The sequence below is a fragment of the Anopheles ziemanni genome, chromosome 3 (assembly GCF_943734765.1).
Source record: "Anopheles ziemanni chromosome 3, idAnoZiCoDA_A2_x.2, whole genome shotgun sequence".
Classification (NCBI taxonomy): domain Eukaryota; kingdom Metazoa; phylum Arthropoda; class Insecta; order Diptera; family Culicidae; genus Anopheles; species Anopheles ziemanni.
The window spans coordinates 83158163-83172882 of NC_080706.1; the positions used below are offsets into that span (position 1 = coordinate 83158163).

General features: G+C 38.4%; 1 protein-coding gene across 1 annotated transcript; it reads right to left on the reverse strand.

The window, feature by feature from the left end:
* Positions 1 to 441: 441 nt before the first annotated feature.
* On the reverse strand, positions 442 to 12343 carry LOC131285645 (thioester-containing protein 1 allele S3-like). Its single transcript, XM_058314503.1, has 13 exons — positions 12257 to 12343; positions 12045 to 12198; positions 5335 to 5365; positions 5072 to 5261; positions 4333 to 5011; positions 4003 to 4271; positions 3825 to 3916; positions 3494 to 3749; positions 3088 to 3136; positions 2378 to 2779; positions 2001 to 2294; positions 675 to 1936; positions 442 to 621 (listed from the first exon to the last, which is right to left on the reverse strand). The coding sequence occupies exons 1-13, from the start codon at positions 12341 to 12343 to the stop codon at positions 442 to 444; spliced, it is 3945 nt and encodes a 1314-aa protein (XP_058170486.1).
* Between the last annotated feature and the right edge of the window lie 2377 nt (positions 12344 to 14720).

A 14720-nucleotide genomic window follows, 5' to 3' on the forward strand; every position in this document is an offset into this window, starting at 1 on the left:
GTGATAAACAAAAATCATTGCTATCAATTTGAAGTACTCTAAAATCGAACGCTAAGCCGGACCCGGGTTTTTTGAATGCCTAGGGTTGCCTTGGGTCCAATGTATATACACTTCAGAAACAATTTTTAAATGGATATGCTGTTACATTTTCTTTCCGATCAAGATTTTCAAATCTAAATTTTGCTTTTTACTTTCATTTTAATAGTTTGATCTTAGTTCTGTTAGCAACGGCACGAGCCTATTAGTTCCTTCATGATTCTAGTATAAAGAATTTTAATAATAATGTCATCGTTACACTAAACATTACATTCTGGCGAACAATCCTCCCCCTCGCAGACATCGCATAGGTTTTGCTCGTCAACTTCGTAGGGCTGAATTGCATTTAATTCTGTGAAAATAATTTTAAATAAAATAAAAATATTACAAGCAGCCCATAACACACTATCTACAAATCCACTGAAACTTACTAGGATTGAAAAAATCGTGCACCACCACATATGCTGGGCGCTTGAGTGCTACCTTGAAACGTCTGAATGCCGTAATGTGGAAGCAATTCTTTTCTATGCCCATGTTGTCGTAGTACGCCACCACTGAAGTTCCACCGAAGCGTATGTCGAATTTCTAGAACCAAAATCATGTTAAAACTATTTTTTTTTTTGCATTGAGGGACTTACTTGTATTGGGTTGGCTGTCGTCGCCTCGCTGATCGGAGTGTTGTCCACTACGTACCCGCTGGGAAAGTTTACTTCTACTAGTGCCAAGTTGGATCGCTCGTCTATTAGTCGCGGAACGAAGCTTGTACATATTTTCAGCTTCAACGTGTAATCCGATGATATTTTATCTACTGAAAGGCTGAACCGGTGGTTGTATTGCCTTAGATCCAAAGTGTATTCATACTTGAAATCGAGTAGTCCAAAACCAACTCCTCCAACGTAAGCAGTTATCTTCCGCGCATCGCTTGGAATGGCGATAGTGTGTGGTTTCGTTATGCCCTGACTAATTTTCACCGTGGTGGTAGCTTCTGTGTGTTTGTTATACTTCACGTTGATGGTGTAATCGTTTTTAGAGGGAGAAATTGCTTCTGACAACTTAGAGAGTGCTTTAAGTCCAACGAATGTGTCTTGCGTACGCGGAAAGCTTCCAGTGTAGTACCGTTTGTTGACCAGCCAGCGCATAACAGCGACACCATCCGGATATCTATCTCCCTGAATCAATGCCAACAGTGCGTAGGCGGTCGTTTCTATGCTGTGAGGCTCTCTTGACCAATATCTTTCAGCACCATCATTGACGCTGGTGGATTTATCGATGAGCGTGTTCAACCAGGGAGCATTTGCAGTTTTGTCGTGGAGCATGAGAGCGTAAATTGCGATGGATAAATCATAATTGTCAGAAACTTGAGGCATGCTACTTTTTATGTACTGTATACCTCTAGAAATAACGCCAGAATGGGTTACTCTGGCGTTTCGATTTTCCAATAATGCAATTAACACATAGGATGTTAAAGCGATCCCATTTCGACCAGCTTGCAGATCCTGGTGTATGACGGAACCCACTTCATTAAACTTTCCATAGCTATCCTGCTTATTGGTCAACCATTGGAAAGCTTTCGTAACCATTGATGTATCTACTTCAGGAATGTAATTTGATGCAATGTCCAAAGAATTCGCGACAAACGCTGTAAGAAACACGCTTCCACCCTTATTCTGCCAAACGCCAAAAGAACCATCCCATTGGCGATATCGCATCTGATTTTGGTAGCCTTGACGAAGCAGGCTGGTGGCTCTGTTGATCAAAGTTGTGTCTGTTGATTTAATCGCTTTCAGATAATTCAACACGATGATATTTGGCACAAAATGCACCATATTAGCCTCCCCCGATCCGGTCGGAACGTTTAGAAGCTCCCCCAAGTTTTGCACAACGGTGGAAAGTATGTTGGCTAGAATGAAAAAAAAACCCAACATGAATCATTCGACCACTTAAAAAGAACTTTTTATACTTACGATTGACCGTAAATACGATTTTTTGCGATCCAGCATCTGCATTTCGGTCTATGTCCAAGTCGATATCAAACGTTTCATTGACGTATGTTTTTTGGTTGAAAATCCGTGATTGCATCCTCTTCTCCACCAAGCTATCCGGCATCACTCGAATGACTTTCTCAATTCCATCCACCTCCCCTCCGAACGAAGCGGACACGCGTATTAACATTTCTCCGAGCTTCTTTGCTTTTATGAGAAAGTAAAAAGGAACGCCTACCTTCGGAGGCAACGTGATACTCTTTTTGTAGCTCAATTCTAAATACCAAATAAAAATTGAATTATTAGAAGATGTTTACTCTACCGAAATAGCATAATGGTAAATATTTAAGAGCACTTACCACCATCAGGTCGGCCTATGAACTCAGTTTGATTACCGATATTGTACATTGTGACATACGCTTCGCCTCCTTCGTGGTTGTTGTTGAACAAGGTGAACTGTAGCAAAACCGCCTCGCCTCGCTTGATGGAGTACGGAAGATTATCGACGATGTAGAACGATTGGACTGTGGTAAACACGATAGGCTCTTTGACGATCCCCAGTCCATACACAGGATCAACTGAGAATGCCGTCAGCTGCCAGGCTGTTGTTGTATCTGGCACTACCACCTCCTGCGTATGTTTGCCCAACCTGTTCAACGTATACGTTGTCCAGAGCCAAGACTCCAAAAAGTTTACACGGAAGGATATCATTGCTGATGCACTTTGAGTTGATACAGTTCCGGCACGGCCAGACATTAGCCCTATAATAAACAACAGAGATTACAAGTTTATTATTATTATTATTATGTGGCACGACATCCCCTAGTGGGGCAAGGCCTCTCTCCGAAGAAAGTTTCAGTGACCGAAAGACGGTATATTATGGATCGGTGGTCAGCCGTTCGTAATACCGGAGGGTGCCAGGCTCGAGATTCGATCCCACACCTGTGGCGTGGTGTTTTCTCGCGCTACCGCTGCGCCATGGGCACCCCCGATTACAAGTTTAACTTTCGTTTTTTATTTTCTACATAAAATGAAAAAAATCACACTGTCCTAGTTCTAGGATACGTACCACCTTCGATTTTAAGATCGTTCAAAGTTTTAGCGATTAGTCCCATGCTCTGCAAAATTAGTAACGAATATCACTCCAAAAAGTTACCGAACCAAACAAAAAACATTTCCAATTGTACTTACATGAATTTTGTCGTGTTCATCATCATCAATTTTATGAAAGTCATTGAATATTTCCACAATACTCTCCCAAAACACGTCATGGTTTCCGTTGTGTTGCAATAAGCTTTGGTCATACGCTGCTAAAGCTACCTTCGAACCAGCCCGCCCATGCATATCCAATCGAATGTCTGCTCCTGGTTTTACTTCCTCTGAATGCATTTTTAACGTGAACTAGCATAAAATACATGATAAAGGGCCTCTTTCACAATGTTTTTAGGTAAAGCAAGAATGTTGCACGAACTTACATTGTTCAGCTGTTCGGTGAATTCTATACTTTCGTCATCAAAAATCACTGTTTCCCCAGCAAGGGTTGCCACTACGATTTTGGACTGCGGCACCATGCGGTCTGTGGCATTTATTTGAAAATTAAATCTTTTTACATTTCTCTGCTCCACATATCCAGCGTCGATTATGTTCCCTTTAGCTACAACGTAGTACACGATGAAGGCCATCTTGTCCGTGCATGTTACCATTAGCTTTATTGGTTTTCCCAAATGTACCCTGCATGCCAATTGATGTGTATTACACTGTATTAATTACCGTGTATAACACTGCGTCTCAGAGATTAATACTTACTTAGATTTGAGGTCAAGTGAAATAAAAGCATTGGTGTTTGTTTCCAGAGCGTGAATTTCTTCGGATAACTGTTCGTTTTCATCAATTTGAACCTAAAATTACAAGAATATCCGGAAAATGCATGTTCAACACTAACCTTCACACTGATCCTATCCTTAGAATCAAAAAATGTACTCACCATAACTGCTATATAGTCATCATTTGGAGTGACACTTTGCTTTATAACGCCTTTCTTATCACTGGTCAGATCCTTACTGTACTCGTCCTCCAGACCTTCGATCATTACTTTTGTCTTTACATTCGTTGCCGGTGTTCCATTGTGGTATTTAACGAGAATATCAAACTTGTACGGCATTCCGAGCCGAAAACGGGCGTTTTCCTTTCTCAATTCCACATGGTACGGGTATTTGTATACTGTTATTGGTTTCCGTTTCGTTACCGTACGATCTACAAACAAAGGTGTTGACATTAACATCTAGTTCTATGAGAAAACAATCCGGGAAATTACTTGTGAATGTCTCGATGAATGTTATATTTATGTACACATCTTGCTGTTTCTCCATAATTTCCAATTCTTCTGTGAAGCTCAGATGCACCTGATCCATACCATTCATGTTCCACCTTTTCGTTTCAACCTCTGCGTCATCTTCCACATACAAGCTTAAAATAGCCGTTCCTTGCACCGGCTTTCCGGTGAAGTAGTTGGCAATTACTGTCAGATTCAGGCCTTGATGCTCTTGCAGTGGAATCACCGTCGGTAGAACATCCACGTCGAATGTGGAGAGGACGTATTCCTTCACCTCGAAAGACTTGGACACCAGCTGCTCTCCTTCCACTTCCACTGAGAGGTTCCACAACCCCAGAACCGGCGATGGAGCGATTTCAAGCTGAGCCTCAAACACTCCAAAGTTCAAACGTGCCGCCGACCACTTGCGAATCGGGTTCCCGTTTGGATCATGGATAGCGACGCTCACAGTTTTGACACCAACCGGAGGCTTCAACTCGGTGTCCAACACAATGACGCGAAAGTTTGCTGTTTCGCCGGGCTTATAAACTGGCTTGTCGAGCTGTATCAAACCGGAAATTGTCTTTGATACCAATTTAAGCGGTTCTTCCTCGTGGTAGCTAAAGCCACGCTGTCCATCGACAGTGAGCTTATAGCTCGCGGAAGGCAGGTTTCCTGGTATCTGTAAGTAAAACAACACTCTTAATGTCTGATCGCTAGGAAATATGTTCAATCGTCTTACATCGAAATCAACTATGCGAGTATTATTCGGACGCACGTCCACCGATTTCGTTAAATTTAACACACCATCGCTACTGTCTTCAATGCCCTCGATCGCTAGAACAAGATCTACCGTTGGTTCCTTAAAGTTGGTTATCACCACTGTGTACTTATGATTGGGCCGAATTCTACTCGGACCAACAATTAAAAATCTGAAAAAATTACATCAAACATCAAGCAACATCAATATTTTAGCTGCCTTTTTAATCACAAAACCAAACGTACCCTTGGGAAACGCTTCCGATTATTGAAATGGCTAACACAAACGAGATCACATAACACCAAATCTTTATTAAATTTAACTTGCACATTTTTTCGACCCAGCGATTCACGTCCTACATTCACCAAACCTAAGTTCCGACTGAAGAGAGCCCAGTAAATCTTGTGTGTCTAGAGTATTACGTTACTATTGGAAAAGGTAAAATAAATAATTGGCATGGGTGAATTATCACCAAAGATGACTATATTTTTCATGATGTGTGTGAGCTATTGGTACGTGTAGGAACATTTCTGCTCAATATAACGTTCACAATGATGACTGCGGTGTAGATAAGGCAACGGAATTCCCATATTAATCACGGAAGAGGCACAAGCCAAGTAAACAGTTAATAATGGTTGATTCTGATGTCCGTGAGGTCAGTCGTGCTCCAGTACTTATCAGAACTCTATGAACCAATGTTTTATAAACATCATGTTGAGTTTTCTTCTTTCTTTAAACTTCTTGTTGGGTAAAAACATATTGGGATTTTTCAAAATATCAGGAAATTTGAAAATATGCAATTGGCGTTAAGGTTAATTTACAGCAAAATGTATTCAGTTTTGAACATCATTTTAATTTCGTAGATGAATGTTTTGATTATAATACGCTTTTAGTTTTTACTGGCGTAACTACAGTTTCTGGTCTTGACTAAAGATTTTCTTGTTTATTTGTATCTTAAGGTGCGTAGCTGGACAGACTTCTTGTACGGGGATTAAGTCGAGCGTTATTTGAACCCACTCCGCTGAGTGGATGTCCCAAAGCTCATGTGCCGATTCTTTAACTAGCGTATTCACCTGCGTACCATGCCATGTTTGATGATATTTCATAAGAATGATTATTCTATTGAAATAACCACCTTTGTAGCATTCAGGAAGTTTTTTAAAAACCAAGTAAAGAGAAAAAACGAGTGGGTGTTACCGATCGCTTTAAAATGGTGGTTGCAATTAGTACAGGCTGCTTTTAGGTTTGTTTAAAAACACAATAAATTGCATGTAAGGTATAATATATTTTGAATAAATACATGAATGAATGAATGGCTAGAAATCACCACCGAAATTAACAAAAAACACTCATAAAAAACTCTATACTATGTAAAATCATAAAACATTATTTGCAAGAAGTGGTAAGATTTCTAACTGATATTGTGAAGGCAAAAAATGGTTGGTCAAGAAATGGTAGGGCAAGAAATGTCGTAAGGATATATAAATACTACAGTTGAATTATTGCATGTTGTACAGCTTTTTTGTATGCAATTGTAACATAACTTCATAATGATAACGTCAAATTTCTAAGACATTCAACATACGTATCAGTAGTCGAGTATTGCAGTTCGGTGGTCAGAAGCGACATGCCGGTTATTAGCATTGAAGAAGATTAGATCAGCAAGTATAGAGTGAACCGATGCGTGAACGGCAATGCAATCTGATCGTTGCGTATGATGTATAGTACTTTTCATTCAGTTTTCAGTGTATTTGAAGAATGGCAAGAAAAAGATCCACAACAAATTCAATAACTTTTTTTTAACTTGCGGTAGTGATTCGTTTTGATGATCCTGATAAAGATAAAGTCAAAGAAGAAGTCAGATTCATATTTTCAAAACTTATGATTTTGTATGTAACAAGAAATTTGTATTATTTTTATTATGAAAGCCCGCTGAAAGTTATGGGAGGATCGAAAATGCTCTATATTATTCAAATTATGGGGGAAAGGGTATTTCGGGCCGGCGACGGATAATTCTTTCAAAAACTGATGGCTGAAGTATTTCCAAGATCTCCCTGACAGTCACTTTTGAATTTTTCTTGACGTCACGAATGATCTTAGCGTCCATGCGTGCATCTGTTTTGCGCTTGCCTCCTCTACGAGGGCGATCCTCCACCGATCGGTGCGTTTAAAATGTAACTATGAATTTTCCTACCACTGCGTTGTGGATTTCGTGCTTTGAATAAGTTACTTTAATGTAGATAAGTGCCATAAAACATATTTTATGCTATTTAATTTCTTGTAACACTCAAATTAATGAGATACCTAAACCTAATATAAATAAATTGTATATTTACAACCAAACATAAATTAAACACGTGATCATACGTGTATAAAGGTCAGAAATAGTGCTAACAAACCTAAAAAATATGAAAACGCAATAAATTGGTTAGTCCTCAATGCAAAAATTTATGCAAAACTCGAAATTTGAAAGTGGGCACTTTTTCTTGTCACTGTTTTTTTAGATACTTTTTTTATTATTTTTTTCTCAAAATCAAAATATGTATGTTTTCGCTTACTCATTAGTGGATCTTATATGAAATATGTAAATCAATATACGAAAAATACTTCCAGTATTTTTCCTGCCGGTCACTGTAAGTTCACTTGCATGATTCAAAACGCTAAATGAGTATTAATATTAATTTTAGAAATGAAATTATATAGCTCATTTACGATTCTGCATGTGTAGTTTGTTTACCGGCTCATCGTTGCCGGTTGACAGTTATTTGTTGTGCCAGCGTTAATTTGTTGTGACTCGTGTAAACGCGTGATGAGTTCGGAAACTTTCGGTCCACTGAAATGAAGACGAATGAAAGTTTCTGTTGAATGAAAGTTGCTGTCATCTATCTATTAATGGCCTTATCACACTACTCACCAATGGTGGCTTGGCAAAGTCACCGGACTGTAAAAATTAATTAAATAAATAAATTAATTAATGTTGGCATCCAGTTTAATTTTGACATAATGGAACCAGTGTGATAATGCAGTAACATATACATTATTCAATGAAATTTGCACAGATATAGCCAACAAATCAGTTGGATAGTCACTGTAAGTGTGTGGTACATAAATGTAAGAATGTTTTTCATAGTGCTATACACTAGGTGCAACTTTGTGTGACGTATTCACGAGTTGGTAAACTATCTTTCTACTATTGCTATTTACCTTGCTGCGTTCAATTCAAACACTAGTAAAATTATCACAAATAAATTATTTCCAACACTATAAGTTTAATATTTTTCTAAAACATCCACAAGATTTAAAAACAACCCAATTTCTCACAATCAGTCCATAGGGCAACTTATGCTCAGATGCCAGCATTAATTGTAATAATGAAAATAAGCAAATATTTGTAGTTGTGGATGGGGTTGTTTCTTAATGATATTTTACATTACCGTAGTGAACCCAAGATGGTTAAGCAAAACATTATACACCAATAAATTGACCATTTGTTCACAGGTTACCAACATTTTAAAATACTGACGATTGTAAAAAATTTCAGCGATGTACTTGAAAATATACAAGTTCTTAAGTATGACAATTGGTAGTAAATTTCAGATTGACTGTAATATAAAAGAACTTTCTCGCGGCTTGAAAAAAACTTTGTTAACATTAAAACACGATTGATCGTGTGAATTATTTTTCAAATCGACGGTAAAATTTCGTTCGATAGCCAGTTTTTAATATAAACTGCTAGTAATACTGAACATTGCTAGTAATACAGCGCCGGGGCTCCCCACCTCGACGGCGTGGGTTCGAATCCCAACCGAGACCGGACCCGCTCCCCTGTACGAGAGGACTGGCTATCCACGTACAACAGGGAAACAAGTCTCGTAAGCCCCTAATGGCCAGGCATGACCAAGTTCGTAGATCGTTACGCCAAGAAGAAGAAAAAGAAGAAGAAGAAGAAGAAGAAGAAGAAAAAAAAGAAGAAGAAGAAGAAGAAGACTGAACATTTCAAACTTGAGCTCAGGTAACGGATCTAACATGCAGTCATGTGTTATCGCTGGTTTGAATATGTCCCAAAAACGTTGGAAACCCCCTTGAAATCAAGACATGAACTATAATCGCTACGGTACACACGGTGCACACTAAACCTTTTTGAAATTTCTTGTATGACAAAAACTCATTACTTACGTAGCAAACAGAGACAACGAATATTGCTAGCATGCCAATTCTAGCGAAGCTCGTTGATAACCAAACGATCTTTGATGATGGGAACGATAGGCAACGAACATGTACAATGCATCAAATAGAAGAATCGTTAACCTTCTCGGTCGTTCAAAAAACTGACAAGGTCATCTGGGGTCCAGTTCAAGAAGTCGAATTATTGGCTCTCAAAGATGATAACCCTAATCTGTTTGGGAATTCCCTCAAAGTAAAACCAATGTTATAATCTTTGCAGCACAAGTATGTATGTTGAATGCTTACGTTAAGGCTCACCTGAACCAGAATCTGGGGTTTTTTCATGGAAAGACAGTTTGACATACCGACAGAAGTTGTCTTCTATTTCCACGTCTACATGTCTGTGATGTCTTACTCAGTCGACCTCTCGGGCCCCATTTCAACCCAAAATAGGTCTGCGGGCCAGTGTCCTTTTTACTTAAGTAAATTATGATTTATACTTTATAATTTTTGATGAACTTTGCTACGTTTTATAAATTTGTTATGAATCATATCGGTAGCTCTCTAATTAACTTCTTTAAATTATTTAGTAAATCTCTATCAAAAAGTTCATTAGTGTGGAATTGTAAAATATGTTTAAATAAACTTGATATGATTTCGTTAGAATTTGGAAAAGAATTACATGTCTTCAAATCGCTTACGATGGAGTTCTTGTTGCTCGCCGTTCCCAATGAATGAAAATGATTAAAAAAATGTATTTTAAGGAGAAGTTTGCATAAGCTGTTCAAAATGCATTCTACGAAAAACTTATTCCTGAATTTCAAAACAATTTTGAAAACTATTTAAAATTTAATTGAATTAGCTGCAAACATTAGATCGATTTTTGCGAAACAACTTCTTATATGAGCAACTTTTTTACAAATGAATCAAAACTAAGATCACGGAAAAGTAACGATTGTTTTATGTTGTATCGAACCCAGATCGAATATAAAAAATGAGAACTTTGATTTTAAACTACGGGCACGTCACGTTGTAAATTCCGCGGTAAATTTATCCGTTACAACAGTGGTAAAAAACACTCTCCTCGCGCTAGAACACAATAACTAATAAAATCTCTGGTAGCTCTTGTAGTTCATCATATGTACTCGCTTATCTCGAAAAATCTATGTAAAACCTTTGGTCATGTCCACCGTCGTATGTCGATGTGATGTGGATCGATGGTGGGTGCAACTTTCTCTTAGAAATTTGTTAAGTTGACAGACCTCTTGCTCGTATGAAATTCATAGTTCATGGATCCACGTTCATAACAAATTTTTGCCATTCAAACGAAAGCCAATACTCAAGCCGTAAAATTTTCTATGTATTACTTCAAAGAGGTCGCGGGCCGCATCCTACATCTGTGATCTAAAACACCCAACAACAACTATGAAAGCACTTCAAGTGATCAAAAATTAAAAAAAAAAACAATTAGTCGATCATTCGAAGAAATTTGGAAACCAATCATACCAACTATAATCAAAGCACTGTTCTAGTTCCTGATCCACATAACGTCTTAATATGAGAGAGTACTCAAACCAACAAAAGCACCCATGATTATGCACTAGCACAGTAGTCTGACTACAAACAAAATCTCAACAGAAAATATGCTCATCATACCTTTTTGAGCAACTCTAAGTGTCAACTACATTTTTAACGGCCGCTTTGTTTTAGCGACTTTCATAATCGGCCCCCCTGTTCGTTAAACTAACAAATGATTGGTAAAATTAACATGCATGGTACTCGGAGTTAGTTCCATTTTTTAAGATAATAGTTCTTTACGGATCCATGTGGTTTTTGACGCTTTACAAATATTTCCCATCTCGGATCCAAATCAAGATGCCGAATTACTAAAAGGGTAGACTCTCCAAGACGAATAGCCATAACTGTTTAGGAATTCCCTAGAAGTAAGACCAACGTCATAATCTTTATGTCACAAGTAAAACAATAAACATTCAAATCATTCTGAATTTATTGTTTATGAATTTATACACCTATATAAAAAAGCCTGAGTGGTTCTCTTGCTAATTTTGGGTCATCCCCACATGGCTATGTAAGTATTATTTATGCTTCAAGGTCTGTTTTCCATTTTTTGATAATGATATGTTTTCCTCTTCATATTCATCGGCATCATCATTGCCGTCATTCGATATGTAATAGTACGAATGTTAGCATCTTTACATAAAACCTTGTCGCCCGGGCGATTCCAAAATTTTGCATACTTTTCTTGCTGCATCTTTTGTTTTTTTTTATGGGCTGGTAATCTATACGCTTTCATCGTTGCCAAACTGGCATAAAGTAGAACAACAGCTAAGGATGACATATTTTTGTGGCACAATGCGTTTATCACACAAACGTGCATCAAGGTGTGTCAAGGTATTAAAAATGTATTGCAATTGAAATCTCTTGACACGACTTTATTTGTAATTATCTATATTAAATCTTGGCTTGGTACATTATTAGTGCTTTCTCAACGGTACGATAAAAACATTGTATTAAACTTATATCATGTTCAACACGCAAAGTCACGATCCTCGTTTTTTATTTTTTAAAACCCAGTAGATACATCATCAACATAGATATTTAATTGACAATGAAATCATTTATTTGCTCCATGCACAACTGTATTATTCTCTCTGGTGCTCCAATTCGTAAACTTGTATGGCGTTCAGCTCTGTGAAAATATGATAGCACAAGCAACAGTAAAATGAGTAAACAAAATGAGTGACGAAACAAGCCATTTTTTAAAACATACTTGGATTGTAATAGTCGTGAACCAACACATATGCCGGTCGCCTTAGGGATACCTTGAATCGTCGGTAAGCCGTGATCAGGAAACAATTCTTGTTTGCTCCTAAGCTGTTGTAGTATAGTACCACCGATGCTCCACCGAAACGTATCTCAGTTTTCTGCAAAAAATCATCAAAGTTGAAAAATCTTTAATTTTGTACAAAATGAGTCTCTAACCTTTATTGGACTGTCTCCAGTAGCTCCACTGATCGGATCGTTGTCTACAACGTATCCACTCGGAAAGTTGACCTCTACCAACGCCATATTGGATCGCTTATCATTTTGGACTGCAATATAATTCGCGCAAACTCTCAATTGCAGCTCAGAGTCGGAGTTCGTTCGAAGTTGTGTCAACGCCAAATCGAAACGGTTCTTATAGTTGCGTAGATCTTTGGTGTATTCATACGTCACGTCTAATAAGCCAAAGCCTGATCCTGTTACGTGAACCGTGAATTGTTCAACATCACTTGGAATATTTCCGTAAGATTTTGCGTTCAAGTCTTGTGTCTCCACAATAAATGTCTCTACTTTGTTTTGATACTGCAATTGAACTTTATAGTCGTTACGCAATGGCGCTATTGCTTCAGTCAGTTTCGTGAGCGCCTTTAGGCCAACAAATGTATCTTGCGTTCGGGGAAAGCTGCCAGTGACGTAACGTTGATTGACGAGCCAGTGCATAATCGGAACAACTATATTTGTATCAGTTTTATTTGACTGGATGAGTGCCAACAAAGCGTAACTAGTCGTTTCCACGCTGTGGGGCTCTCGTTTCCAATATTTGTAATCTCCTTCATTGGTTGCTTTCGCCAGAAGGTTGCCAATCAAATTATCGCTTGTCGTTGGGTCATTCAATATCAAAGCGTATGTGGCTATGGAAAGGTCGTATAGATCGTTAACGTTTGGCAAATTTGTTTGTACATATTGTACACTTTTTTTCAAGGCACTTGAATGAGCAGATTTTGCATTCTTGTTCTCCAAAAATGCAATAAGTACGAACGACGTTAATGCAATTCCGTCTCGTAAACCTCCTTGGATTTCCTTTGAGAAAATTTCGCCAACCTCATCAAATCTTCCAGAGCTGTTCTGTTTCGATGCCAACCATTCAAAAGCCTTAGTTATAATATCGTTATCCACGTCTTCTATATGGTTTGCTGCGTGTTTGAACCATTGGGCAACAAACGCTGTTAAGAATACACTTCCTCCTCCACTTGTCCAAACGCCAAATGAACCATCTGTCTTGCGATAACTCAATTGGTTTTGGTACCCTGTTTTAAGATTTTCCTTGGCGACTATTGTTTCTTCCGATTCGCTTGCTTTCAGAAAGTCTAGCAATAAAATATTAGGGACCACCGTTATCATATTTTGCTCCCCGCATCCGTACGGTACAGCGAGAAGTTTTCCGACGTTTTTATAAACGGGAGCAAGAAGGTTTGCTGTCAAGGGAAAAGAAAGACGAAAGTTTTAAACTACGAAAGTCGCTACCCCGTTCCAATGCTTACGGTTGACTGTAAAAGTGATGATTGTCGAGTCAGGGTCCGCATTTGAGTCCACAGGTAAATCAAAAACATATGACTCATTCAGTTCCAGATGGTGATTGAAGAATTTTGAAAATAATTTCTTTTCCACCAAGCTCTCTGGCATCACTCGAATGACCTTCTCGATTGCATCCGATTCGAGCATGTTCATCGCCTTCACACGAACCGCCATTTCTCCTAGTTTTTTGGCTTTCACCGAAAACGATACTGGAACCCCGACCTTTTGAGGTACTGTTAACACCTGGGAATAATCCGGAACTGAAATGATTTAAAATTGTTTGTTATCGTAGAGAAAAAATGCTTTCTGTTGGTTAGCGGATAACATGTTAACGCTTATCTTGCCAATGCCAGTACGCAGGGAGTACCTGTTGACTACGTTTTTGATACTTACGGTTCGGAGTTGTGTCCATAAATTCGATTTGATTTTGTACGTTGAACAGCGTAACTTTAGTAAAATAATTCCCGCCAAGATTGTTGAAAATAGTAAACTGCAAAGTAACTACTTCTTCTCGCTTTATAAAGTACGGCAGATGGTCCACGATGTAAAATGCCTTGATGGTGTTGAACTGCAAAGTCTTTTTGACGACTCCTAATCCATGGTGTGGGTGCATGGAAAATCCGGTTATGCACCAGACCGTTGTAGAGTCCGGAACATACTCGATCACACGTAAATGGCCTGATCTGTCCATAGTTCCATTCATCCACAAAAATGATTCCGCGAAGTTAGTTCGATACGAGACATCTTTGGCAGGTTTATCACTGTTTTCATGACGAACAACGCTTTGAGCTAGGTGAATAGAATTATGAAAGGTACCGTTTTAAAATCAACACGTAAATAGAGTAGTATTTAAGGTCGTCAAACGATGCAAGCCTACTGGAAAGTACTTCATGGTGAATCGAGAAACTTACTGCTTAGAACACCAAACAGTAGGTAGTTTCATTTGTACAGTAGACATTCGTATTTTTCTAGGTCTTTTCTATCATAGATCGCTTTCAACTACTAGAGATAGTATTTTTGGACAATATCCGTGAGGATACAGATCACAACTGGGACATCGTAATCCACAATTTCCGGCTACCTGCATCGTTTAACCTCGCATAAAATA

Bases quoted from the DNA above. Each gene is read 5' to 3' on its own strand.
- LOC131285645 (XM_058314503.1), bottom strand. From the start codon at position 12,343: ATGGCGTTGGTAGAGGTCAACTTTCCGAGTGGATACGTTGTAGACAAC. The intron at 12,199-12,256 runs GTTAGAGACTCA...GATTTTTTGCAG, and splicing joins CTGGAGACAGTCCAATAAAG to AAAACTGAGATACGTTTCGG. The intron at 2,295-2,377 runs GTAAGTGCTCTT...TTTGGTATTTAG, and splicing joins CATAGGCCGACCTGATGGTG to AATTGAGCTACAAAAAGAGT.